At 42.5% G+C, this 15,421-nt stretch overlaps 1 protein-coding gene across 4 annotated transcripts in view; it reads left to right on the forward strand.

Moving 5' to 3' along the window:
• Nucleotides 1-221: 221 nt before the first annotated feature.
• The window catches only part of LOC123507097 (histone acetyltransferase KAT2A-like), a 20,541-nt gene continuing 5,341 nt past the window's right edge, over nucleotides 222-15,421 (forward strand). For 2 of the 4 annotated variants that reach the window (XM_045259661.1, XM_045259664.1), the window contains exons 1-15: nucleotides 4,521-4,677; nucleotides 7,074-7,411; nucleotides 7,904-8,030; nucleotides 8,137-8,261; nucleotides 8,527-8,685; nucleotides 8,846-8,979; nucleotides 9,573-9,764; nucleotides 10,131-10,246; nucleotides 10,582-10,699; nucleotides 11,084-11,333; nucleotides 11,465-11,628; nucleotides 11,834-12,054; nucleotides 12,543-12,703; nucleotides 13,252-13,476; nucleotides 15,242-15,332. In XM_045259661.1, coding sequence (XP_045115596.1) covers nucleotides 7,076-7,411; nucleotides 7,904-8,030; nucleotides 8,137-8,261; nucleotides 8,527-8,685; nucleotides 8,846-8,979; nucleotides 9,573-9,764; nucleotides 10,131-10,246; nucleotides 10,582-10,699; nucleotides 11,084-11,333; nucleotides 11,465-11,628; nucleotides 11,834-12,054; nucleotides 12,543-12,703; nucleotides 13,252-13,476; nucleotides 15,242-15,332 — 2,419 coding nt within the window. In that variant the 5' untranslated portion in view covers nucleotides 4,521-4,677; nucleotides 7,074-7,075. Of the gene's footprint in view, nucleotides 354-4,520; nucleotides 4,678-7,073; nucleotides 7,412-7,903; nucleotides 8,031-8,136; nucleotides 8,262-8,526; nucleotides 8,686-8,845; nucleotides 8,980-9,572; nucleotides 9,765-10,130; nucleotides 10,247-10,581; nucleotides 10,700-11,083; nucleotides 11,334-11,464; nucleotides 11,629-11,833; nucleotides 12,055-12,542; nucleotides 12,704-13,251; nucleotides 13,477-15,241; nucleotides 15,333-15,421 lie in introns of those variants that run through there. The other 2 variants (XM_045259662.1, XM_045259663.1) reach the window with 2 other exon arrangements.

Below are 15,421 nucleotides of genomic sequence, written 5' to 3' on the forward strand. Positions count from 1 at the left end.
CTTAGCTTTATCTCTCCCAGTTTTCTTCATACATCATTAGTATATTTGGAGGTGTTCGTGTTTTTTTGTGTGTTATAAGAATAATGACATAAGTCCTTGACTGCCATAGTCATTCGGTATTGTTTCGAATCTCCGGTGCTCGAGAAATTGTTTGTTCGAGCGCGATTCTCGAAACTTGATCGGAAGTACGCGTGCGCGGTAAGTTCTTCACAGCCAATGAAAAATTAGAGGGAAATATCAACCAATCAAAAGGATCTCTATGTGTGCGTGTGTGAAGGCTGACTGTCCGCCATGATGCAGTACTCTAACACTCTCTCGCCACGTCCTGCTGTAAAGGCTGAATAATGTTGAAGGTATTGTATATATTTTTTTTATTTTTCAACATTTTTTAAAAATCTCGCAGTGTTATTCCAAGTACTATGAAGTGCACCGCCTGCCAACTGGAGTGCAATTATCGTGGAAACAAGAAGGTGTTTGGCGGTGCCCGAAAACTTTCTGGGTTGGACACAGACAAGCGGCGGTCAGATGCCGCTACAGCGTAGGTCAGTGTTATTCACTAATTTTTGCAAGGGAGCCACTTAGGTTAAACACATTCATTGAGAGAGCCGCAGCTAGTGCAAGCTAGCATAACTCAGCTAAATGAAGTAGTACTGGGCTGCTAGTGCAATATAGTAAATAAGATCAATTAGACATGGTAATATTAGCCTATATATCTTGTCATTAAGAGCAAAATAAAGACCAAACTTACTCAATGTTGTGATGAGTAGAAGTCTGCTTTTTTGCTTTTATTCATTTATTTATTTATTTTTTTTTTTTTTTTGAGACCCGTAAATTGAGTCATCGGCTCGCGAGCCGCGCAATGAATACCACTGGCGTAGGTCAATTTAAGGTTTAGGTTAGGTTAGAACATTATCCCTGAGGAGGATCCAGGTTTGATTAATAGCATGCTATGGAGTAGGATAGCTTAGATTGATATCTCAGCAAGGGGAGTGAAGGATGCCGAGGCAGTGCCTGGCCCCGCCTTGGATTTCTGAATATGGGTGACGAAATTAGCCGATACGTTTTGTTTACAAATTATATCCATATATTGGTAATCATTCCCTATATGTCTAGCGAACATCCTTAACCCTGTTGATTTTGATTTTTTAGGCGGTATCACTAAATTTTGTCAGTTAATCTCAGCCACCGTAAAGCACATCCCATACTCCCATGTGGCGCTTGTTTGCAGGACGGGGGGATTATGATGTAGTTCTAGAAATTTGCTAAATATTTTCAACCTTAAATCATAAAGAGAAAAGATATGGTGGATGGGTTTGAGGTGGTGGTGAAGTATCTAAGTTACTCTTGGAAACGTTTTCTCTAGATAAATCTACTCGTGGCTGAGAGCTGGGAGCAAGGCAGCTGTCCTTCAAAACTAAAACCCCAACTACTATTTCCCTCTATATTCCTTCGGTGAGACGTGAGGTTTTGTACTACTTGATGAAGCAGCCTTCCTTTCGCGATGGCGGCGACGGAGGCGGCGACGACGAGGTAAAACTGTGGTTAAAGAAAGACAATGTTTACTTTAGTGTCCCTTTCAATGCATACACCATGAGCACAGTTCTACCCCCGTCGCCTGAGATAAGGTGAAACCAAGGAGGTTAAATTAAAGAAGACGACACGAGCCATCTTCTTTAAGAAGTTCATCTTACCTTTGATCACACTCGCCCTGAAAGGGCTCCGGCCCATCTCTCCATTGTTAGCTTCTAAAGCAGTACTGCGAGGTACCACTAGACCCCATTTCCATACTAGTTTTGGGGCTTTCCCTAATTTACCTAGATCTCCCTCCCGACAATAGGAAATTTCAGACCAATACAAGCAATACGGTACTGTCATCCGTTCCCACAAGCTTCTGGCTACTTCATATTTGTTTACTAACCTGCTTCCTGCATCGACTATCATTCCTGGACCCAAACCCAGACCCAGACATGGCCCCTTCCTCTACGCTCGATGTGGATGTGTGTGTGTGTGTTTCACTGTTTGATCTGCTGCTGTCTCTGACGAGACAGCCAGACGTTACCCTACGGAACGAGCTCAGAGCTCATTATTTCCGATCTTCGGATAGGCCTGAGACCAGGCACACACACCACACCAGGACAACAAGGTCACAACTCCTCGATTTACATCCCGTACCTACTCACTGCTAGGTGAACAGGGTGAACAGGGGCTACACGTGAAAGGAGACACACCCAAATATCTCCACCCGGCCGGAGAATCGAACCCCGGTCCTCTGGCTTGTGAAGCCAGCGCTCTAACCAGTGAGCTACCGGGCGTGTGTGTATGTGTTGCTCTGTCTTACGTTGTACAGGTGGTGTGTGTGTGTGTGTGTGTGTGTGTGTGTGTGTGTGTTGCTCTGTCTTACGTTGTACAGGTGGTGTGTGTGTGTGTGTGTGTTGCTTCGTCTTACGTTGTACGTTGTACATTGTTACGTTGTACGTTGCATGTTGTACAGGTGGTGTGTGTGTGTGTGTGTGTGTGTGTGTGTGTGTGTGTGTGTGTGTGTGTAATTCACCAACACGGTCGTCTGCTGGTCACCCAGCCAGTCTTCCCCATTACGGAGCGAGCTCAGAGCTCATAGACCGATCTTCGGGTAGGACTGAGACCACAACACACTCCACACACCGGGAAAGCGAGGCCACAACCCCTCGAGTTATATCCCGTACCTATTTACTGCTAGGTGAACAGGGGCCACACATTAAGAGACTTGCCCATTTGCCTCGCCGCCCCGGGACTCGGACCCGGCCCTCTCGATTGTGAGTCGAGCGTGCGTGTGTGTGTGCGTGTGTGTGCCCGTGCAGTGACGTAGGTAGTGATAGAGGGCGAGCAGGGTGACTGCCCGCAAAATATTGATTCTAAGTTCATGTATGTAATAGCATACATATGTATGAATAATAAACAAGTGTATTATACCTAATCTGAGTGTAACCTCACATTTTTATTACTTTCCAGGGAAGCATTTTCTGATTTCGCCCCTTGTAAATTTGTGTGTGTGTGTGTGTGTGTGTGTGTGTGTGTGTGTGTGTGTGTAATAATAATAATAATAATAATAATAATAATAATAATAATAATATACGGTTTATTAGTTTGGCAGTGCAACAAAAAATTTACACTGAAAATATACAGGGAGGGGGGAGGACATTAAAACAATGAAATGCTTAACCTAACTATGGATCTAACTTAACCAAGAATTTACTTATTGATTTATTTATTTATGGCTCGCACCATAGTGGGCACCGCGCTAAGGTGGTACCAGTCAGTGCGCGGTGCTCTTAAGGGCACCACGCGATTCTGGTGTCGAGTGGCGCGGGCAGGGAGAAGCACGCCTGGGGGTAGCAGGTGACGGAGACGTGAATGATGCAGCAGCCCTTCCCCAAATTTTTCCAAGGCTTCCTGGTGTCTTGTGGCCAGCCTCGGCAGACTCAAACAGGTCAGGGCGTCCTCATAGGACCTGTAGGCAGGCCCAAGGATGACCCTGAACGCCCTCCTCTGAACCCTCTCCAGCTGTTGTCGTTGTGTGAGGTTCAGGGAGGAGGACCACGCTGGGGAGGCGTACAAGAGCTTAGGGAGTATAAAGGTGTGTGTGTGTGTGTGATTCACTGTTTGATCTGCTGCAGTCTGACGAGACTGCCAGACGTTACCCTACGGAACGAGCTCAGAGCTCATTATTTCCGATCTTCGGATAGGCCTGAGACCAGGCACACACCACACACCGGGACAACAAGGTCACAACTCCTCGATTTACATCCCGTACCTACTCACTGCTAGGTGAACAGGGGCTGCACGTGAAAGGAGACACACCCAAATATCTCCACCCGGCCGGGGAATCGAACCCCGGTCCTCTGGCTTGTGAAACCAGCGCTCTAACCACCGTGTGTGTGTGTGTGTGTGTGTGTGTGTGAGTGTGTGTGTGTGTTCTCATCTGCAGTAAATGAAAACTAATAATGAAATCTTTTCAAGTAAACTAATTGTACACAAAGTTCCGTAATGTATTGCACGAGTTGAATTTGCATTATGATCAACCATTGGGGTGTGCGTGTCTGTAGTGTCGCCACATCCGGGGGCAAAGTCGCACCTGAAAAAAAAATTACAGTTGCAGCCTGAACTCTGGTACTAATAATGATTTAGTCATTCTGTATTACACAAAAATTATTATTTCAAACTGAAGTTCACCATGGCACCATTTTGTATAGCAATATCGTTGTGTACCCATATAGTGCACACGATGTGTTCAGAACTGGAATAGAAATTCTGATAACTATGAAAAACATATTATTCCGTGTTTGGTATGAATGAAAACAACGATTTTAATGTAACAAATAAGCTAAAACATCAATAGCTTGAGTGAAACAATGGCATATCTTAATTTACTACTGTATCATCATCCAGTGAGCCTTTTTTCCCTAATATATGTCAAAATACTCAGGTTGAATATTTGGAAATAGTTATTTTCTTGATTATGGATGAACAGTTACGTTGTTGAGCAATAAGAGTGAATAAGGAGGGCAATCCTGCAGGCGAGATGGTGCAGGCGGGGTAAATAAGGCGGCGGCTCATCAGTCCCTCGCTCCCGCTCAGCTTTACCAGGCGTCACCCAGTGGCCAGTGCTGTGCTGCCATGGCTCTCAGGGGGCCAATGCTGGTAATGTATAGGCTCATCTCGCACAGTAATGCCAGGCACCAATACGTGTGTGCCTGGAGCTGAAGTGGTTGCCCGTGATTGTAATGCGCCGGAATATCGTGTTAGGATTTCCAGCAGACTCTTTGATTCTTGGTTAATTTGTATTTGCTTTCAATCATCAAAAGTTGTCACCACCTTTGCTGTACCACGTCCCCGTCAGTATCACCGTCCTGGGAGTCTTGCGTTGCCTTGTGGGTCACTGGTGCCCTGCAGGGGAGACACAAAGGCCATTTAACCACTTGAGTACCATGATGTGTCTTCATTTCCATTCTGGTGACTATTTGGTGATTTTATACAGCTTCGGAAACTGACATGGGGAATTAACATTGCGATGACTGTGACCATTAATCATATGACCTCCATAGACCCTTCGTAATGTCAATAAAATGGTCTAATTGTACACAAATCTCAAGGTAATAATGTGTCCCAGTACTAAAGGGGGTTAATCTAAAAGAAATGTCAGATGGGTAGTTCAGACCATATTTCACCTCACACCTCACCTAGCGCCCATAACTTCACTCACAGCCCTGCAGCGCCACATACTCCCCTGAGGTCCGTTGGTTGAAGGCATTTCCAAATTTAATCTGACCTTAGTGGAAAGTGAGCTCTAAGGAGGTAAGGAGGCTCTGGGAAGCTCTGCGTAAACACGGGCACAATTTCTTGATTTTAACACTGTCAGTACTTGTACACATTTTTTACCGTAAGTTTTGTGTATGATTAGACCATTTTATTGACATTACGAAGGCTCTATGGAAGTAAGAAGATTAAAGGCCACAGTCTTCACTATTTTAATTATCCACACGAGTTTCAGAAGCTACATAAAATCTTCAAAAGATAACCAGAATGAATATAAAAATGAGTCATGGTACTCAAGGGGTTCAATTTATGTGTATTATTAGTGTAGTGTCTCCAAGTTTGTGATGAATATCCTGCCCTTACCATCAAACAGAGCTTCTCTTTGTGGGTCATTTGAACCCGATATACATCACAGAAATAAGTTCATTTAGGTTGTTTGGTTAAGTTTGGGGTAAATTTACAGTTTTTCACCATACCCTCACTTTAGGATGAAACTATTTTTTCTGGCAGTTTTTGGCCTGTCTTGAATGAATCTGCACTTTGTTTTGTCTGTTTTGTTGCAAATCGGTACTTTTTAAATACTCCCCCTCCTCCCTGCCTTCCCTATAACAACACAGTCTACCTTGCAGAAAGTACTGTGTTGCGATGAAAGCAAAATAAAAGTTATTACAAAACAGACCAAAATGTACCAGAAGAAAATGGTTTGATTATCACAAATTACCACAAAAGTAACACTTCAAAATTTTGAGTGTTACTGCTGTGGAGAGTACTTGCTGCCACTGCTGCTCACCACTGCCCAAGCCAACACATCGAAACGTATCTATTTAACCTAACCTAACCTAACCCTAACTTTAACCTTTTCTAACCTAATTAACGTAAACTAGTTGAGGCAACATGCACTGCTGATGCGTCTTCCCCAGAACAGATGACTTTAATCCATTGATGTAACCAAAACAGACTATCCTAACCTGACTAACAATGCTAAGAAATGAATGGGAAGTCATTACCTTATTTCTTTTTTGTAAAATCTGCCAATGATCAAGGCGACACCCTGCCCAGACAGACATCGTCCATAGACTGATTCAGATTGAGTCTTTTCTCTCCACAAACTGCTCTGCTTGGCTAGATTTATTCTACATTATTTTTATTGGCCAGTGTTTGCATGCTCAAATAAAAGAACCAAACGCTGTCACTGATTTCATGCATGCACAAATAATGTGATGATACACACACACATGAACGAACACACCTAATGGTATTCCTCAGTGCCCGGCAGTCCATCACACACACATAGGTGTTCCAGTGCGTTAGGTTCCCCGAAACATGGTATACTTTAAGAGTTGTTGTCAGCATTATAAACAATTTGCAGTGAGTATGTATGGGCTCAAATTACTGGGAATAAGAAGCTCTACATGATGAGAAGGTAAGAAAAGCCATGTTGATTATGGTGAAAGAGAAAAAATGCCAAATTTCATAATTGGGATTATTTTCTACTGATATTAGTTCAAGGGCAAGCATGATAATCACTCATTAGTATAAAGGTAAAGAAAATATCTATATTATTATAATTCCCATTTATCAAGTATTATAAAACCTCCCACTCGTCTCTTAGACAGTAATTCTGTAACTAGATGGATTATCACATTTCTTTAAGTACTGTACACGAAGGAATCGACGAACACTCACACGCACACATCCACACGTCTTTCCTCTGAGCACACAGCCCTAACCTGTGGGTGGCACCAAGTACATCACTAAGACTTGTTTTTGTGTATTTTCAGTGATGGCCTCAAGGGAGAGTGGAAATTTGAGTGGAGGCGGAGGAGTTGCAGCAACTGCAGCAGCAATAGCAGCAGCTGGCACTAGTCCCCATCAACAACAGCAACAGCACAATCCTGCACAGGCACCCATGACTGCAGCCGGGGCAGGTGGGAGTGTAGGCTCCCTTCCAGCTGGAGGATCACAGGCAACAGTGGCTGCAGCAGCAGCAGGTGGAGGGGCAGCAGAGGGGGCTGGAAGAGTAAGCAATGTACAGCGTATCCAGCAGAAGAAGGCACAAGTTCGAGCATGGCCGAGGGACAAGAAGCTGGAGAAGCTGGCCATTTACTCAGCGTGTAAAGTGAGTGTTACTGACTGCTGCCTTTGAACCCGTGTTTCTGTTGTTAAGACACTACAGTCAGTAAAGGAAATCCATGTTCTGCCCTCTTTGAGCACAGCCAGACTGGTACAGACATTAGGCTTGTTTGTACTGCACCAGGATTAGTCTGTGAACAGGTGTTACTGTGTTAGTCCCTCACAGTGCTGCCAGTCCTATATAGATTCCTCTTATTCATTACATTTGTTAAGTTTCAAGGTTAAGCTGCTGCTTTGGTTTGCACTGCCTCTACTGACACTCATAGTATTGCAGCACTATTTACCTGACATCATTTCATAACCTGCTCACTAGTAGAGGTCCACATCTCACCCATTAAGCAAGAAAGAATAAGAATAGTTCAGATTTCACTGATTCGTACAGGTTACCTACCTACTATAGTCTAGACTAGACTTTCTTGTTAAGATGTATCATTGTCATGTTTCACTCAAATGCTATAATAATAGTTTTCTTCACCAGGGTGATGAGAATTGCAAGTGCAATGGGTGGAAAAACCCGACTCCCCCAACCCATCCTGCCCGACCAGACACACCACAGCCAGCAGCACCCCCATCACAGCCCTGCCGCAGCTGCTCCCACATGCTGAGTACGTGGCCTTCAGTCCTTAAACGCTTTGCTTTTAATGTCTTAATGGCCTGCCCAATAAATGGCTTACTTGTATAGGCAACCATTTCAATTTTCCTTCTTGTCAGGTAAACATGTCAGCCACCTCGAGTCTGCCAGTGACGACGACCTTGACCGCCTGCTCTCCATTGTGGTGGATGTGGAGAACCTCTTCATCTGTGTCCATCGGGAGGAGGACCCTGACACCAAGCAGGTGTGTGTGTGTGTGTGTGTGTGTGTGTGTGTGTGTGTGTGTGTGTGTGTCTGGCACAGCTGCCCAGGCAACTGAGGATGTTGAAAGGATAGAGGGGGAAGTTATTGAAAGGTATGTGCTAAAGAGGGATTTTGTTTACAGTAAAAGAGATTTGTTTGCACTGATAGCTGGTCATAGGATGAGAAATGTGTGCGGTTGTAGTTTTGAGCATAAAAGTTTGTTGGGAAGAGTCCTGAAGCAATGACCGTGTTTGTGTGGTGTGCAGGTGTACTCGTACCTGTTCCGACGGCTGCGGAAGTGTATCCTTCAAGTGACGCCCCCAACTGTGGAAGTGCCTCTGGGAACACCACCCTTTGAGCGGCCCTCCATCTTCAAGGGTGTCACCAACTTTGTCTTCCATAAGTTTAACCGCCTGCAGCAGAAGGTAAGTGCTGTCTTCCTTGACAAAAACATAACTTTCATCCTCATCTTTCTTTTGTCTGTCAGTTTTTGCTTTCCTTATTATCTATTCCATGAAAGACAGAGAGTAAACATATGTTTCGTCAATAGTTTTTAAGAATATTAATATTTCATGGTATTTCCAGGACTTTCAAATGATGAGTGACCTTGCCAAGATGTTTCTTCACTGCCTCAACCACTGGCGACTAGAGACACCCTCTGCTCGCCGTGCCCACACCACTCCAGAGGAGAGCTCAGCTTACAAAGTCAACTATACCAGGTTGGTCATATTGAAATAAGTTTATTTCTGATTTCCAAATGTTAAAAATGGAAAAAAAATTGTACCTGAATGGATGCAAATCACAGGATCACAGAGTGGGCCGGTGATGTACTGGCCAGCATGTTCAGCTCACAATCATGAGGTCTGGTTTTAAAATAATGGCTCACTGGAGACAACTTGGTCTTCTTGCATGCCTTAGCTCTGTTCAACTTGCCAAGAACAGCCAAGAGATAAAGCTAGAATTGTAACTGTAACATAGCAACACTGCCAACACACCTCGGTCCTGAGCCGCTGTGGTGAGGGACATAACCATCAGAGAAACTTTTGATCTTATTAAAAGTTTGCATTTGCTGATGAAGAGATGTGTGTGCTTACATTGAGCAATAAGAGTCAAAGATTTAAGAATGAGAAAATTGGTGATATTTTATCCTTTGTTGATATGATCTTTTATTATTTTCTCAATAGTTTGGCATTAAATGGGAAGCATAACAGTATGACAGCAGCTTTAATCATCAAACTGGTTTTCTTTTGAGATAGTGTAGAGCTTTTACTTCCACGTAAATGCATATAAATATGGGACTTTCCTTTTCCAGATGGCTTTGCTTCAGCTACGTGCCCCAGCTGTGCGACTCCCTCCCCCATCACGAAACCACAGCCATATTTGGCCGCACTTTTCTCCGGGCAGTGTTCCATACCTTACGCAAGCAGCTGCTGGACAAGTTCCGAGCTGAGAAGGACAAGATGCCACCAGAGAAGAAGCTGCTCTTACTGAACCACTTCCCAAGGTGTGTGTACTGTATCTATGTGTGTGTGAGGGTGGAAGGATCTGTGCTAGTGAAACCTGGCAAGTGGAGAACAGTGTCTGCAGGTTAAAGTGGATGAAGATGAGAATGATGCCATGTCACTGTATGATGAATATTGTGTGACAAGTGGTGGACTGAGGGAAAGAATGAAAGTTGAAGAGGTAAAATGACTTTAAATGTCAAGAGTGGTAGAATGCATCCTGACAACCCAGCCCTTGAGGTGAGCAAGGCCAGCACAGGCCAGTTACTCTCCTTCAGAAGAGTTACAGGTTCATTGCAGAAAGGAAGATGATGTCATACTATATTTACGGTATTGAGAATAAATAATTAACTTTTTTTTTCTCTCAGATTCCTTTCCATGTTGGAGGAAGAGGTGTACTCAAACTCCTCCCCTATATGGGATGCTGACTACCGCCCACAGCTGCCACCACACCTCCATGCACAGGCCACTGAGAGAGCCTCGGGTGCGTTGCCTCATCCTGATCCTTGTGACTGTTGCATTGTTTTAGATTTCATTTAAAATTTTGAGTCTTGCACTATAATTTGAGAGGATAACGCTGATCTCCGCCGAGCCTGGCCCTTTGCTGCTGTGATGTATTTCTTCCGTAGTGGTTTGCAGCCTTTTGCTTTCTTTAATTCCTCTCAGCCATTGACAACATTGTAAATTCCTCCTGCATCTTTGTTTATTCATTATTATGGAAGAGAGAAGCTTGGTATAGAATTAACTAGTGATATGCATTTCAAAAGTCACTTAACTCAGTCATAGGAGAAAACTCATTCTTATTTTCCTATCACTCAGGAGGAAGTGGAGTGACACGTGGTGAGTTTGAGAGACTAACGGTTCCTCCAGGAGAAGGCCAGTACACCACGGTGAACCTCACACCTGCTGCCACCCGCCGAGCTCGCCTGGAGGAGAGGTGAGTCAGTCGGGGCATGCATGGTGGTGTTCTGTAACCTCTATGCTCTATATCACTAGCTTTATTTTGAAGAGCTCCATGCATACTTGCTTTATGTTGGCTTTTCAAGGTTTGTTTGAAGTCCATGTAAACTACTTCATTCCAAATCCTCTTAATGAGTCCATCCAAAAATTGATTTACCAACTCCATTAAAGTCCCTGTTACTTTGATTATACTCACTTTTGCTTTAACCTATCAGCATCGCTGCCCAGATTTTGTATACAGCATTAAACTTTTTGTCCTTGTGTTCAGTCAGAAACTCATGTAAAAGATATTTTTGAGTGCTTAGAACTAGAGTTTGAGAAAAATTCTCCAGACTTTTCTCCACAATGTATGATCTACCAGCAGCCGAGGAGAAAAGCGTGAAGGGGACGATGTTTGTGAGAACAGCAATAATAGTAGCAGCAGCAGTAGCAGCAGTAGCACCACCACCACTAGCAACAACAGCAACAGCAGTAAGAGGATGAAGCTGGAATCTGAGGATCTTGGAGAGGATATGGTGGCAGAAGTTGTGGCTACCATCACTGACCCCAGGAAGATGGTTGGGCCGGAGGTACTCTTCTCAGAGAATGCAGCAAGGGATGAGGCAGCTAAGGTAAGAAGTTGCCACCCAAATATGATGCATCATTATTTTAAGCAGCAGTTTTCTTCCATCTCTGTACATAAATTACAAATATACTTGCAATGCTGTACAATACTTTACTACTATTTGTCTCTTGATTTCAGCTGGAGGAGCGCAAGGGTAACATAGAGTTCCATGTAATAGGCAACTCACTGACCCAAAAGGTATCCAAGCAGACCATGTTGTGGCTCATTGGTCTGCAGAATGTGTTCTCCCATCAGCTGCCCAGAATGCCCAAGGACTACATCACACGTCTCGTCTTTGACCCGTGAGTTCACTCTTTCTCTCTTCACTGTTGCAGAAACTAAGGCTTGGTGATGACTGTCATGATGAACTTCATGAGTCACTGTTAATTTCATTTGAAGAGAAAAAAATTGCTAGTGGGTTTACAAAGTATGGAATCATCAGTAATCAATCTTTATTTATTTTATAATGAAAAAATGTTAATGATATCTTCCCTCCTGCACCATCAGGAAGCATCGCACTCTGGCCCTCATTAAGGACAACCGTCCTATTGGAGGGATCTGCTTCCGGATGTTTGCCACGCAGGGCTTCACCGAGATTGTGTTCTGTGCCGTCACTTCTAATGAACAAGTGAAAGGTTACGGCACACACATGATGAACCACCTCAAGGATTACCACGTTAAAAACAATGTCCTCCACTTCCTGACGTTTGCAGATGAATTTGCCATTGGTTAGTATTTGCACTGCTCTGAGCAGGTTGGCATAAAGCTCCAAGAAATAATATCTTGTTCCTTTTGGATGCCATTTCTTTCACCATTTATTTATTTAATTTTTATTATTTTCATTAGTTTTAATACCTATTATAAGTTGCATTAAATTCCTCCCTCCTTTATATATAACACATTTTTTGCCTTACATGGGATGTCTTGTTTTGGTTGTGTGAGTTCCTCTCATTACCACGGTCATAATTCACAAGAAAAGCAGGAATTCAGATCAATGATGTGGAATAGCAAGCCTCACCTTAAGCAACATACTGGTAGCTCCACACTCTCCACACTGTCAAACTTCTTGTCTTTTATACTCATTTTTTTGACTGCAAAGTGAAATACCTGTTAACTTCCCACGTGTTAATTCTCAGGAAGTTTTCAACATGACTTCTCATTTGTAAGATGCCATTTGACAAAGATGGAGTGCCACTAAGTTTTTTTTTATGTCCAGGATACTTCAAGAAGCAAGGATTCAGCAAGGACATACAGCTGGCCCGTTCAGTGTATCAGGGATACATTAAAGACTATGAAGGTGCCACACTCATGGGCTGTGAACTCAACCCCAATATTGTATACACAGAGTTCACAGCTGTCATCAGGAGACAGAAAGAGGTGGGTGGTCAACCTTGCCTTCCTCACACATGTGTATATTGTGTATGTCAGTGATTCAAGTGCTACAAGTACAGTCAGCTCACCACTAACATGCAGTACTCTCACTTTGATTCAGTCATACTTAAACATAGAGGTTTAAAAGCCTAACAGTGGATGGGCTGCATCAGTGCAGAGTTGCATAACTAACACTATGTTGGGGAATGAGCTTGTTGCTGCTCTGGATACTAGTTTAGTGAAAGGTGCTGGCTAAAGATGCTGCTGTTACCGTACATAGCTATGTGAGTTTGGTGAGGAGTAAGGTCCATTGCAGCTGCTACAATACACTGTTCCCACCATCGTACTCAGTGATGACAATGACTATTCATCAACTGTGTGTGTAAACAATTTTTTTTATAATTGTTACTGTTCTGTACTAATTCTTTTTCATAATCTTTGTTTGTTGTATGAACTCATGTATTTATTACCTTCAGTGAAAATTCCAAGTCACAAGTATCAAGAAGCTTATTTTGAGATACAGCCATTCCCATCACCTCTTTACTCACCAACAGATAATAAAAAAACTCATTGAGAGGAAGCAGAGTGAAATCCGGAAGGTGCACCCTGGACTGACATGCTTCAGGGATGGCGTGCGAGAAATTCCAGTAGAGAGCATACCAGGGATCCGGGAGGCTGGATGGAAGGGACCCCCTGCATCAAAGCCTGTGCGCTCCCCAAGCCAGGAGCACCAGGAGGCTGAGTACCTAACCAGCATGCTGAAGACTCTCTTGTGCAATGTTAGTCCTCTTGCCACTCATTAACTCATTTATGTTATAAGAGCCTCTAAATGCTGTCATTGCATCAGTGCCTCTCAAGATAGTTATAGTAAAGTTCCCCTTAGTCATTATTTTATGGTTATCATTGCCTCTGAGCTCCTGGGCTCAAACCATACACACCTCACATCAAAGCCCATCAAAGTTTTCTCCTCAGACACATGACAACTGTACCCTGATCTTGTGAGTGTTCCAACAACTAAACTCAGCACAGTTAGACAAGATAGAATGTAGATGAAAGTGAACAAATATAATGGAACATAAAAGACAACATGGTAACACAGTATGATACAGTAAAGTTGTTTTTATACGGAGTAGTCCCCTTGGAGATCCAGCTGTCCACAGATGTACCAGTGATTGCCTCCACTATATGTCATTCCCATGCCTTTATAACCACCCTCCACCTGGCCTGTACCTGTAACCAGTCACCTTATGATCATGACAATATTAGAGAGCAGTATTGTTAAGTATTGTGGTATATATATAACAAAATCATCTTTATTAATCTTAATGAGTCAAATATTCATAAATTTTGAAGCAATAATCAGTTAGTTAGAAAGACAAGGGTATGACAGACCAAGCAGAGCAGCATACTGCACAGGTGACCTAACTCAGTATAAACAAGTTTTAACAGCATAGGCACTAATCCTCACTGCTAAAAGAGTTCAGTCACTACCACTGCTTGCAGTAATGAAATCATCGTCTTTAAAATTTTAATTTGGATCATTAAATACTAATGAAAATGATGGCAGGCCGAGACTCTTGACTCTTGTTTGTTTGCTCCAAGTTGTCCTTATTGGTTTAGTTGCTCAGCAGGAGTGGTAAATCTGGAGACAGCTTTGCATTTGTGGAAGTTATAGTTAGTGCCCACTTCTACAAGTGATCACTACACGCTTAATGAATGATTTCCACTGCTTTTACAATGTTTTAAGTGAGATGATTTCAACAAGCTTAGCATTGCCAATTATTATTTTAATATATATATATATATATATATATATATATATATATATATATATATATATATATATATATATATATATATCCGTTTAGCAATCAATGGGAGATCTCAACGTACTTAACATAAATTGATTTCTTTAAGAATAGTGAGTGATGTATCGTGCGTGTTTCACAATCTGACTTGTGTAGCAGGAAAGTGCTGGTGTTAATGATGTGCTTTGTTTTGTAGTCAGCAGTATCACTAATACAGGTACTCCTTGATATATGATTAGGTCTGTTCCTGACAATGTAATTGTAGAGCAGACAATCATTTAGCAAGCTTAAGATTCAACACGAAAAATAGAAATGCATTCCAAGACCTTTATATATGTGCCCCTAACAGCATCGACAAACCAGTGAGTGAATTAAATGTGGTTCAGTGTTAACATTTTAATTTATCCTAGTTTGTCCATAATTTATCCTAGAATGTCCAATAGTTATGTATAAGTGCTTGGTTTATGTCCCTTGGAAAAAAATTGTCAAATTGCATTTTGTAAAAATTCAGGAACGTTAAGATTTCAGCAACATACTTTTAAAATATATTTTTCTCCAAATATTCAGTAAGTTTTCATACTCATGAAAAAAAAATATTCCAGGTAGATGTTTCTAGGATAGATGAGATAAACAATTTAATCTTTTCAGGATCTGTAAAGATCATTCATTATAATTTGAAAATTGTACTAGTTTGGAATAGATGTAAATTATTCTTTGGTGTGTGTCCTCCCTGCAGGTCAAGAACCACACAGCTGCCTGGCCCTTCCAAGTCCCAGTGGACCCCAACGAAGTACCTGATTACTACGACCATATAAAGTGTCCCATGGGTGGGTGGCATTCTCTGCTGTCTGGGGAGGTGGTAATGTAGTGCTTTCCTGGGAACTGAATTCTCACAACTCCAAATTACTTGATACTA

The sequence above is a fragment of the Portunus trituberculatus genome, chromosome 21, assembly GCF_017591435.1.
Source record: "Portunus trituberculatus isolate SZX2019 chromosome 21, ASM1759143v1, whole genome shotgun sequence".
Lineage (NCBI taxonomy): Eukaryota > Metazoa > Arthropoda > Malacostraca > Decapoda > Portunidae > Portunus > Portunus trituberculatus.